Source organism: Macaca fascicularis, chromosome 7, assembly GCF_037993035.2.
Source record: "Macaca fascicularis isolate 582-1 chromosome 7, T2T-MFA8v1.1".
In the NCBI taxonomy this organism is placed as follows: domain Eukaryota; kingdom Metazoa; phylum Chordata; class Mammalia; order Primates; family Cercopithecidae; genus Macaca; species Macaca fascicularis.
Genome location: NC_088381.1, coordinates 158,663,244 through 158,675,000, shown reverse-complemented (window position 1 = coordinate 158,675,000; position 11,757 = coordinate 158,663,244). Strand labels below are relative to the sequence as shown.

General features: G+C 44.0%; 1 protein-coding gene across 23 annotated transcripts in view; it reads left to right on the top strand.

Moving 5' to 3' along the window:
• The window catches only part of TTC7B (tetratricopeptide repeat domain 7B), a 274,722-nt gene that overhangs the window by 130,005 nt on the left and 132,960 nt on the right, over positions 1 to 11,757 (top strand). For all 23 annotated transcript variants that reach the window (XR_012416059.1, XR_012416058.1, XR_012416057.1 and 20 more), the window contains 2 exons: positions 1,986 to 2,049; positions 6,190 to 6,327. Coding sequence is in view for 20 of the 23 variants with exons in the window: in XM_073998071.1 (XP_073854172.1) it covers positions 1,986 to 2,049; positions 6,190 to 6,327 (202 nt within the window). In the remaining 3 variants the exon portion in view is untranslated. The remainder of the gene's footprint in view (positions 1 to 1,985; positions 2,050 to 6,189; positions 6,328 to 11,757) is intronic.

Here is an 11,757-nt window from a genome sequence, read left to right as displayed (position 1 = left end):
AGATCCGGCCACTGCACTCCAGCCTGGGTGACAGAGCAAGACTCCGTCTCAAAAAAAAAAAAAAAAAAACTACCTTTTCGCCCCCCACTTCTTCTGCTGGCCTTGGGAGGCTTGCAGTGCTCCTGAGTACCCACCTTGCCTGCCACAAATAGGGAAGTTAGAGGAAGTGGAGCTGGATTCGGTTCATGTGCCACTTGTTAGCAACTATGGTAAAAATAACACAAACTAGCATTTAAGCAGGCTGGATGGCTCAACCAGAATCTGGAGATTAGCCATGGACTGAATTGACTGCTGTGAAGTCACAATTAGCATAGGCTCTCTCTCTTTTCAATTGGTCTGGACAATGCAGAACTGGCTAGCCATGAACAAAAAAAATGATTCACGTTACTGCTTGATTTGCAAGATCCCAGTTGCATGTAAGCACAAGCCAGGATATCAGGAAATGATGACTGGGCATGGGTGTGTGCATACACACACACACACACACACACACACACACACACACACACACAATGGTTCACATTACTGTTTTATTTGCAAGGTCCCAATTGCATGTAAGCACAAGCCAGGATATCAGGAAATGATTGTTGGGCACCAGTGTGCATGTATAAGCGCACATGCACGTGTGCGCGCACACACACACACACACACAACATACTGAGGTGATTGTTTGGGAGACACTTAATTCAGAGCCTTTAGGCTCTATTTCAGAATCTAAGGGGAAAGAACTGTCCCGTCTGAAAAACCCAGATCATCTCAAGCTGACTTCTGAAGCAAGTCACTGCATATCCCCGAATCTTGCTCCTCATTCTCAGGCCAGCCTTTTCATAAAATTTTAGCCTCAGAAGAGCGATAGAAACCATCCTGCAGGTGGCTTCCTTACCTCTGGCGGTGTCAGCATTGTAATGAGAATGCCAGGCACTGTGTTTCTTCTATCTTGCTCTTTGTCATCCTAAGATGCAGTACAAAAATTGCCAGCACTTCGAAGAAAACAAATGTTTATAATTAGGTGAAAAATCCTTTTTTTTTTTCCTTTTATTGGGGGGGGGAATCCCTTCAATTAAATGATTGTAATATTATCCCTGAGAAGACATAAACTTAGTCATTTTTAGTCATCTTCCAAATATCTAGGAGTTTTTTTAAACCAAGTTCATTTTTATTTATTATATACTCTTCTTCCATTTCATGAAAAAATATTGAGTTTGACCCAATTGGTGATAACATTCAGAATTCTGCCCAAAGGATTCTAGAGCTTTAGAACAGGAGAAAAAGTGCTGCAAATGCTCACAACACAGAAAATAGGCTATAGAGAATACAGATCGGGGTTCTGCTGGGTTTTTATTATTCTCTAATCCTGAGCAACGTTGAGCTTAAAAAGCTCTTTCTTTTAATCCAAGATTTAAGAGTTCGGCCAAATTCCGTAAAATAGATTAATAAGAGCTCTTGCATGCTACCCCATAATAAAACTTATGTGTCTAAGTAAGATAGCTCACTAAATTCTTACAGTATTAGAGAAATTATTCAAACTCTAAAATTGCTTCTAATCTCTTATTTCATCTAAATAACAGTATGAGATATGCCAGTTAGCAGGTAAGAGGTAAGAAGAGTACTGTTAAGTGAAATGCCTGCAGTTTATACCTCTGTAACGGGTTTAGGAGAAAGCTTGTATTATTTAGATAATGTCAATTTATTGAAATCTAAAATTCTGCCTCTGTAATATGTACATATGTTATTTGGGCTTTTAACTTGGTTTTTACAGCTTTACTTTACCCTTCTGCCTACCACTAAAATGCATAGCTAAAATGTATGAATTCCATAGATTACCATAGAAATAGGCAAATTAATTCAAGTGTCCAAATTATACAGTATTTTTCATGGGTATTATATAAAATCCTGGAAGCTTTTAGTGTTCAGTTCTGCTTGTATTTGTGTGTTTTGTGTTATTTTGAAACTGCCATATATCAAAGTCAGTTTTCTTTCTGCAGCATTTTTTGTCCTCAAGAAAATACGGAAGAAGCCCTGCTGTTACTGCTGATTAGCGAATCAATGGTACGTGGAATGTGTTTTTACATCGTTCTTTCCCCGGCCTTGTAGTCTCTTCTTTGACACAGCCATTCTGCCAGTATGACGACTCTTTTTCTTGAGAGAAAATACTTTCTAGAGGGTATACGTGGATGGGAAAAAACAGTAGAGGTTTAAAATGAGGGTCTTAATTCCTGGACCAGCGAGCAGTGTCCCTTGGTTAGCCTGGAGCTTGGAGCTTCTCTATCTTCTATCTTGAAGCAGGTATCTTAGTTCATTCATTTATCCACCCAGTATTGGCTGAACATTAATGCAATTGTATCTAGGTAAACCACAGCTAAAATGACCACCAGAGGAATCTTAAAAGGAGAAAGAGGCCCCCAAAGGGTGACCTTTATAAGCCTCTCAATTTGCCCTGGAGTGGGGGAGAATTTGGGGATAAGTCATTTGTTGGTTCTATGAACCTCTGGTTTTCACAGCAGGAACTTGATGAAACTCTCATCCTCCTGCCCTGGTTGTCTCTCCCAGCTCCCAGCTGTCACCAGACACTGTAAAGTCCCAGGCCGTGAGAACTCACTTCTCTTCCCTGTCACTGCTATTGTGAGGGAGGTTTTGCCAGACCCTCTGATTGCTTTGAAACATTTTCTTAGTATTTGGCCAGGATATCGAATTTTAGGTCTATTTCACCACTCATCATTTATTGGGTTTCTGTCCTGTGTATCTATCACTAGGCATTGTGGCCCTAGCTTGAAACCTTCAGGATCATGTGTGTTATAATGGCGAATTCCTCAGCAGAATAGTGATGTGTACTGAGGACCTGAGCAGAATGGGCGGGCTCCTGGAATCAAAAGATCTTGAGGGCTCACATCCCCTTCCCTCATTTTACACATGAGGAACCCGAGGCCCAGAGCAGGCAGAATGCGTGCATCACGCAGTGGTCTCCTGTTCCTGCTAGGAGACTGTACTGCCCCCTCCCCATAGCTGTCACTGCTTACCCCCAACCCCTGGGGCAGCCCAGGGGAGAAAAGGGAATCGTAACTAAAGCAAGAGAAGGCATTTTCCTTCTTGCCGTCCCCACACATACTGTTTAATGGGAGGTATAAAATGGACTCAGGTGAGTATAGACATGGGGTCTGAGCATAATAACATACATGCACAGAGAGAAGGAGGGATCAGAAGAGGCCAGAACTCATGAGAGGGCAGCTCTCTTGCCTTTGATTAAAACTTTGAATGGCGGCTGGGCGCGGTGTCTCAAGCCTGTAATCCCAGCACTTTGGGAGGTCGAGATGGGCGGATCACGAGGTCAGGAGATCCAGACCATCCTGGCTAACATGGTGAAACCCCGTCTCTACTAAAAAAAATACAAAAAACTAGCCGGGCGAGGTGGCGGGCGCCTGTAGTCCCAGCTACTCGGGAGGCTGAGGCAGGAGAATGGCGTGAACCTGGCAGGCAGAGCTTGCAGTGAGCTGAGATCTGGCCACTGCACTCCAGCCTGGGCGACAGAGCAAGACTCCATCTCAAAAAAAAAAAAAAAAAAAAAAAAAAAAACACTTTGAATGGCCCACCGATGTTGACAAGAGCAAGCCTGCGTGAGTTACCACCTCTTTTGACTTGGAGGCTGTTTGGTGTCATTGGGCTTACTTCCTCTCAAGGAAGCAGGGTTGCCCGATAGTCAGCTGGTAACTTAGGATGGTGTCATTTACATTCTCTGCTTGCCTTGGTGCAATCAGGGAAGCACATAGGTGAGCAGGCTGGCACATGGTGGCATTCAAGTGAACAAGTCTCCCCAGGCTTCCCCACCGGGGCATCCATGGAGCCAGCTCACCTTGGCCTCCTGGTCAGCATTCCCTCATCCCAAGCTGGGTCCTTGGCAGGTAGTTAGTTCCCTTTGGGCAAACTTGGTTGGTTATGGTGTACACGTTCTGAAAGCATGGTGACTATACATTTTAGATTACCTGGACAATTCTGATTGAAAATATTATGTTCCATTGTCAGATGATATGTTCCAGTCTGCAATTTGGAAAACATGGCCACCTCTCTAAAACGCTTGCACTAAGTGGAGATGTCTGTGGAATGATGTCTCCAGCTCTCCTGCTTCTTAATTGAAGTGATAGAAACTAATAATACTCAAACATTGAGATCCCTTTGAGACAGTCAGAGTTGGCTCTGTGGTATGTAATTTCCAGAAAAATCTCTTCAGGGGATGTTGAAATCCAGTGATGTCATCAGTGGGTATGAAGGACAAGGTTTCTAACCCAAATGATTATGTTCTCCCTATAAATCATTTCAGAAAATGTAGGTAGAAATCTAAATGAAGTTGCTTTTGGAAGCCTTTTTTCCATGTCCTTTGACTTCTCGATTTTTTGGTTTTTAGACAGAAAATGAATGTGCTCAATTTCAAAACCAAAATGAAAATTTGTGGTTTTTGGATGTCAGAAAATTGTGTTCTTTGTTGGTTCTGACTTTAATTCAGAAGCATGAATTTGTCCATAGCTTCTCCACCTACAAGATGTCATTTAGAATTGTGCTATTTTCTAACCACAAAGCAAATTAGTTTCCCCTAGGAGAATGGGATTATAAGAACTTGATTTGCAGAACTACCACTGAGGCAATATTCTGGGATATTTATTATTTGTGGGTCTGTTTGAGGTTCTGTATTGTACCTTTTTAGTCAAAAGATACTGATACTTTCTCTAAAAATGAAAAGAATGCATTTGGTATAACTTGAAAACCTTTCATAAATAGTATGTTTGTTTTGCTCTCTTCCAGGCATTGGTCTCAGTATAGAATATGTATAGCAAATAAATAAAATGAGACCATTTGCAACAGGCCCTGTTTCCTTCAGAGCTGCTTTTTTTGGGGGCTCAAGAGGGACTCCTAACAAGAAAAACTTAGAATGAAATCTTCAAAAGCAGGCTTGTTTCCGTCAGAGATGACTCACTTTGTAGGAAGTGGCCTGTCTTATATATTCTTATTTGTCTTTGACATTTAAGAGCAAGGAGTTTTAAAGTGAGTAAGTACTGATGGGTGGCTAAAAGTAAATGCCTTGGACTCACACACAAAGAAAATGCATTTTGTCTCATTAGTGAGAGGGAAGGTGTGTGCGTGGCCTTTTTGAATGTCAGGAGGAAGATCAATGTCAGCATGCCGGGACAACTGACCCTGGAACCTCATGTACCACTTTCACAGGAAAGACTGGGGGCGGGCCTGTCTCTGCTCCCAAGGACAAGTGGATCTGCAGACTGTTAATTAGCAGGGGGAAAAGGGCAGGTGAAATCGAAATCTAACTTTGTTGATTCTGAACTTCCTATTAGGGAAAAAGGGAAAATGAGCTAGCTATTGAGTCTCATACATGTGATATATTTAGAGGAATCTGTAGAGAAATTAAATTTTAGAAGTAATGGAAACAAGTTGCTGTAAAGAGCATTTGATTTCTGGATAGATGAGATTAATAAGTTTGAATGTGCCTGATGTATTTCTGTGCTAAGCTTAGAAAATTGTTCTCTTGAGTCCTCTGTGTTAATATCTTTTAAAGGAAAAATCTGCTTTCTTCTTGTTTTCTCTTATATATCTGTGTTGTGCTTCCCTAAACAAGATTGAATTCGTCTTTGTGTTCTGTTCCAGTGAAGATGTCATATAGGGATTTGAATATTGCTTGGTGATAGAGGAAAAGTAAGATAGATCTCTGTAGGACTCATGGAACTTGATGACACAATTGGGTGTTGGGAAATGCAGGGCTGGGAATTTTCTCCCCCTCTTTAATGTAGAGCAGAAGCAGGATTCGCGAGTGAGGCGCAGCAGGGCCTCACTTGATGGATGATTCGGCTGCTCCAGAGCGCAGCTGCATCTTCCACGAGGCTGGCTGTGAACCCGAGCCCAGGGAAAACTTTGTATCGGCTGCCAAGGCTTCCTCCAAATGCCTGCCGACAGGTACAGGTGCCCTCTAGGTTCACAATTCTAGGACTTTAGTGTTTGGATCATCCCATATATCATGTTCTGCAGTGCCCAGGGGATTTTGAATAAATAACCCAAGGTGACAGGCCTCTGCTCATTCCTACCCTTGTCTCCATTCCCTTGGCAAATCGGTAGGGGCAGGAGGGCCTAGGTGGCCTCCCCACCATGCAGCACTAGGCTCTTTCTCCATCTGCTTCTCTTGTGTTTTTTCAGGCCAACCGGGATGCTGTGCTGAGCAGGATACCTGAACACAAGAGTGACCGCCTCATCAGTCTACAGAGTGCGTCTGTGGTCTATGACTTACTCACCATTGCTCTTGGAAGAAGAGGCCAGTATGAGATGCTGTCAGAGGTACAGCCGCTGAGTCTGGTTGACATCCAGGTGGTGGGTGACAGTTGCATGGTGACCCCAGGGAAGGGTTGTGAGACCTGGACCTGGGCCCCCCTCTATTACTGGCAGCCATGTGATCTTGGGCCAGTCACTTAACTTTGGTTTTCTGCCCTGTAGAATGGGCGTTGGGCTAAATGATTAGGTGGTGGAATTGATCTAGTCTTTTACCATGAGGGTTCCATAACCCACTGGGCTGTGAGTTTGTGTGTGAGGGAAGGCAAACATTTCTCAAGCAGTTTCTCTTTCAGTTAATTTCCACCAACTGAAAATCTCCCATCTGTGATATTAGTTTCCTCATAGAACAGGTTTGGTTTAAAGTATCAGTGTGACCAGTGAAATTGCCAGTGGCCTGACAATTTCAGGCACAGTGTGTTATGTTAGCTGGCATAGATCGTTTCATATAAAGGAGACAGTCTTCTTTCAGAGTCTTTTGCTTGTTCAGAAGGGACCCTCGTGGATTTCAGATCTTGTACAAGGTACTGTCATGTTCTCACTCCCTCAGTGTCTAAGAAACGCTTAGGATGGAGGCTTGACTCTTTCACAGTTTCAGGAGAAGCTGGTTCGTCTTGGGCTGTGGTTATGCATTATTAGGTTCCTGCCCAAAATATCAGATTCTACCATGGTAAGGCTAAATAAATAACAAGAAGATCATTTTATCTTTTCTTTAGCAAAATAGAGAGAAAAAAAAAATCCCTATTTTGTTAAAAGGAACTTTTCCATGTTATTTATCTTTCTCTTTCTAAATTTATACCCATTGCAACAGCCTCTGGGCACGAGGACAGGGAATGAAATACAGTAACAGATTGGCTGAAATCAGATAAGTGCCCGACTCACCCTCCAGCCTGCCAGTGCATCGCCACATTAGGCAGGAACCTTGGGGAAACAGATGAGCCTGCGTGGCTTGAATCTTTTTTTAGTCCATGGTTTGGTGACTCTACAGGGCAGTGGTTACTCAGCCTCACAATCCGACCTGACAAAGCAGTGTGTGCAGATGCCCCCACCACACGCAGCTCAGCCCTGGGGCTCGGTCCAGGCTTGGAATTGGCCCAGGTTGTTCATCCCTAAATGGATCGAACCTCTGCCGGTACCTTGATTTCCTGGGCCCCCCTTCTCCCCACCACCTAAGTTGCTGTCAGCTGTGTCCACCACAAAGTCTGTCACTGGGGACCATGCCACCGAGCTCACAGTTGAATTCCTTTAAGGTGAGTTTGTTCCTCCAGACAAAACACATATCACCTCTCTAGGTCCAAGGATGACAGTGGTACGCACACATCTACTTCCGTCCCATTGGGTAGCAATGTTGCCTTTCCCCGGCTCGAAATCTCCTAGGTCCGAAACAGGAGTGAGGAGCTTGAGGTGTCTGGCCCTGTTGACTGGCTGGGTGGTCTCTGTCCCTGGCTTCCCATTTTTCCATGAATGCTCTAGGGGGTGGTCATCACCCTCATGGATTCCTCTGCAAGCTGCAGCTCTGGAGCCTGTGCCTGCTCCTGGCATAGAATACTAGGACCTTGTTTTCACCCAGATGACTTCTGTCTTGATATCATATGTAGCTCCCATCTCGTGGTGGTGACCTGCCTCCCAGACGACTGGGTATGTGGTCGCGGGAGCCTTTGCGAGTCAGAACTTCACCCCCCTAGTCACATTGCAAATGGTGGTGCAGGCCAAAGGTTGCCTCGGAGAAGCCGGAGTAGGAGGGTGGAAGAAAGGCAAATTTAGTACTGTATATCCCTGGAACCTTTTGAATTTTGTACCATATCTGTGTTTTATCTAGTAAAAATCTCAACCAACTGATAAAATATATGAAATGAAGGATGTTTATTTCTTCAGCACATATATGTACTGTCACCTCTTCTGTGCCAGAGGCTCTGATTAAGGCCAGGGATACAGCCAGGAGCAAGGTGTGACCCCTACCCACAAGCTGCCCCCAGCCTGGAGCTGCCAGGTGTGACAAGCAGCTGCGGCCCATGCGCTGATGGGGGCGGGCCCAGCACAAGCTCTGCGTGCCTTATCTAGGGGTTGGATATTTGGCTTCAGCCTTGCCTGTGCCAACCACTTAGGCAATTGGAGCGAGCATTCGACAACTGTGTTGTCTCAGATCAACGAACTAAAACGGTAGATGTCGTAGGAAAAAGGTGAAAGCTCACAGCATCTCAAGGCTGCCTGGCCCATGGTTGGATAGCTCAGTTACTGAAGATAGGGGTTAGGTCCACCCTTTGCTGAGTGTGGACCCTCTCTCCCTCTGTCCGAGGCCACATCCTACTCTGGGTGTCCCACTTGTCTTATTGCCTCATTTACTGGGGTTTTTCTGAATCCATTTTTTTCCCCCTCCTCATCTGCCTTTCCATTTTCTCAGGACTTTAAGTTAAAAGGATAACTGGCTTTTTTTTTTTTTTTTAATTGAAGTACAATTCACATAACAAACTTAACCATTTTAAAGTGTAGAATTCAGTGGCATTTAGTACGTTCATACCACTTAGTACATGCACATTTAGTACGTGCAGCCATCACCTCAAATTGCAAAACCTTTTCCTAACCCTGTAAGAAACCCTATACCCATTAAGCAGCCACTCCCCGTTCCTCACTCCCTCCAAGTCCCTGTCAACTACTCATCTGCTTTTTTTCTCTATGGATACTGATTGGGGGTATTTCATATAAATATAAATAGCCAATATTTGGGCTTTGGTGTCTGGCTTCTTTCACATAGCATAATGTTTTCAAGGTTATCCACATTGTAACATGGATCAATATTTCTTTTTATGGCTGAATAGTATTCCATTGTGTAGATCTACCACAATTTGTTTTTCCATTCATTAGCTGATGGAATTGTGGCTGTTTCCACCTTTTGGCTACTATGAACAGTGTTGCTGTCAGGATAACTGGATTTTAAACTTCCTATATTACCTTTCTCTGAGCTCCATAAATGTTAGCAATTATCGTTATTATCATTTGTCTTAGAGGTATGTTATATTTCCCTGTCTTCATTTCCTCCACTGTCAGCAGAGCAATCTTTCTGAGACACAGGAATAGACATGCCACCCTTCTGTTCACAAATACTCCACAGACCCTCTCTCTTTCTTTTTTCTCTTGTTTTCTTTTCCTTTCCACCCATAATGAAATTGACTTCATTGTTTATCTTTCTGCCGTATGCAATAGTCCTGCATGCTCCTTGGAGAATCCAACAATACGTAGAAAATATAGAAAAGGAAAGAAAAGTGCCTTGGAATCCAGCTGTCCTGAGATAGTTGACTACTCATTGACATTTTAGAGGCGAACTTTACATCTGTCTTTATGAATAAATGTGTGCATTATGTAAGTTTTGTTGAATGGGACAGTATCTTACACATTTTACTGTGGATATCCCCTATCTCTCTTCTTTGCTTCATTGGCACCTCACCCATCTCTGCCTCCTCAACCCCAAACTCAGGTCATCAACATAGTGTGTCACAGGCTCTAGAGTTAGAGAGCTTTGGTTTGAGTTCTGGGTCTGCTCTGTACCAGTCATGTGAGCCTAGGCATGTCACTAACGTCCTATGCATCAGTTTATTTTCCTGTTAAATAGGGGTAATAATTGTGTGAATGTATATCTCAGACAGTTGGGAGATGCATATTCATTAATCCATGTAAAGTACTCAGAACAGAGCCTAGCACTTAGAGCTCGGTAAGTGGCAACTGTACACTGCTGCTCCTGCAGTTACTACCATTGTATACACAGGAATTACTAGGCACAGGGGGAGCAACAAAGGATACAGAAAGATCTTTTGCCTTCAAGAAATTTCCACTCTAGTTAGGGAGACCACATGGAAACAAACAAAAAGATAATCAAATTAGAGAATACGTAGTAGTGCAAAGCATGTTAATTGGCAGGTGAATGGAATAGGCCAATTGCAGCCAAGTTTATAGGTTGGGAGTGCCAGTAAGAGATTATGAACAGTGGATATATGAATTGGCTCTTCAAGGCCTGATAGGCATTAAGTGGTCTAGGAGGAGAGAGACCTTCTTCATCCTTAAGCTCACAGAGCTGTGAAGGCACTGGACCTGAGGGAACGGGAACCCAGGGCTTGCTCTCATGGAGAAGTGGGAGGAGAGGAGCTTGGAAAGAAAGTGTGGGGCCTGATTGTCAGCACCACAACCTATTGGCAGACTTTACGTGTGCCCCTTGCAGATGCGATCTAGATATATCACCCTGTGGCTCATCTGTGAGCAAGTCCTCTTTGCCTCAGAAACGTTGCTAGATCTTCTTTTACATGGGTGGAAGCTTTTGTGGACAGAAGAGTTCATAAAACCATCAGTCAATTGTGAGAGAGAGAAGAGGTCTTACCTCCTTCTCACCCTGTCCTTGTGCTTTCCTTCCTTCTCTTGTCCCCAGCCAGCATTAACACTTACACATCCGGGCACAGCATGTCTTCCTGCTTCTTGGCTCCTCTCCTTGGCTGACCTGGGCCCACGGGCACCACAGAGGGTGGGGGCGCCTCTACTGCCACTGCCAGCCCGTGTTCCTCTCTCCTGTCCTTGGCACCCTTGTGCAGTGGGTGTGTCGCGCAGCATTGTGCAGACCCAGCATTTTAATAACTGTGCTCACAGGGCTAAGCGGGAGCAGAGCCTCTCTTTCCCAAGGAAGCCGGCCTTTCTCTTTTGCTTATTCAAGATGGAAGGCCGCTTTCCCATCTCGAGACCGGCTGCCTTTGTGTGCACCTACATCATCGTGCCTTTCTTTCCTTGTGGACTCTTCAGCCAGATGCTGGCCAAAGAGCATTGTACAAAGGAGACCCAGGCCAAAGGTTTATCATATCCTCATTCTGACAGGTTTAAATAGAAGCACAATGTTTACCATATCTCCAGTGCTGTGAGTTTTCGTGTTTTTAAAGACTAATTGTGAGCCCTGCTGAAAGGTTTGTGTAGGAAGGAACACTTCTTTTTTTCCTCTTCGTTTTAAACAGCAGCACTAGTTGGCATGACAACCTGCGCTATTAAAAGTAAAGCAACAAGCACTGCTTCCTCTGTTTTTCAGAATGAACCCAAGCTGCTAAGGAGGTTTGTTTCTTGAATTTGACTATTAATGGCTCCATTTCGACAGGATATTATGGGGTCCTTTTAGAAGGTTGTGTGTGTCCCCCCTCCATAGGCGAGGCAGCTTTAAAGACAGGAATGGTATTTTTATCTTTCCTGTTGAACTCATATTCATGTGTTTATGGTAAATCTCAACAACACCATAGTTCTGTGGGTAGAACTGTCTGACTAGTAATTGTACCAAAAGGACATTTACACCTCCCTAACCTAAACGCTTATTTAATCAGGGAGCACTGTGAAAAGCATTGCACATCTAACAACGTCTGCTTGCCAGGCCTACCATTTGTTTAAAGTTCAGCATTGCATGCAGCCCCACTTGTACTG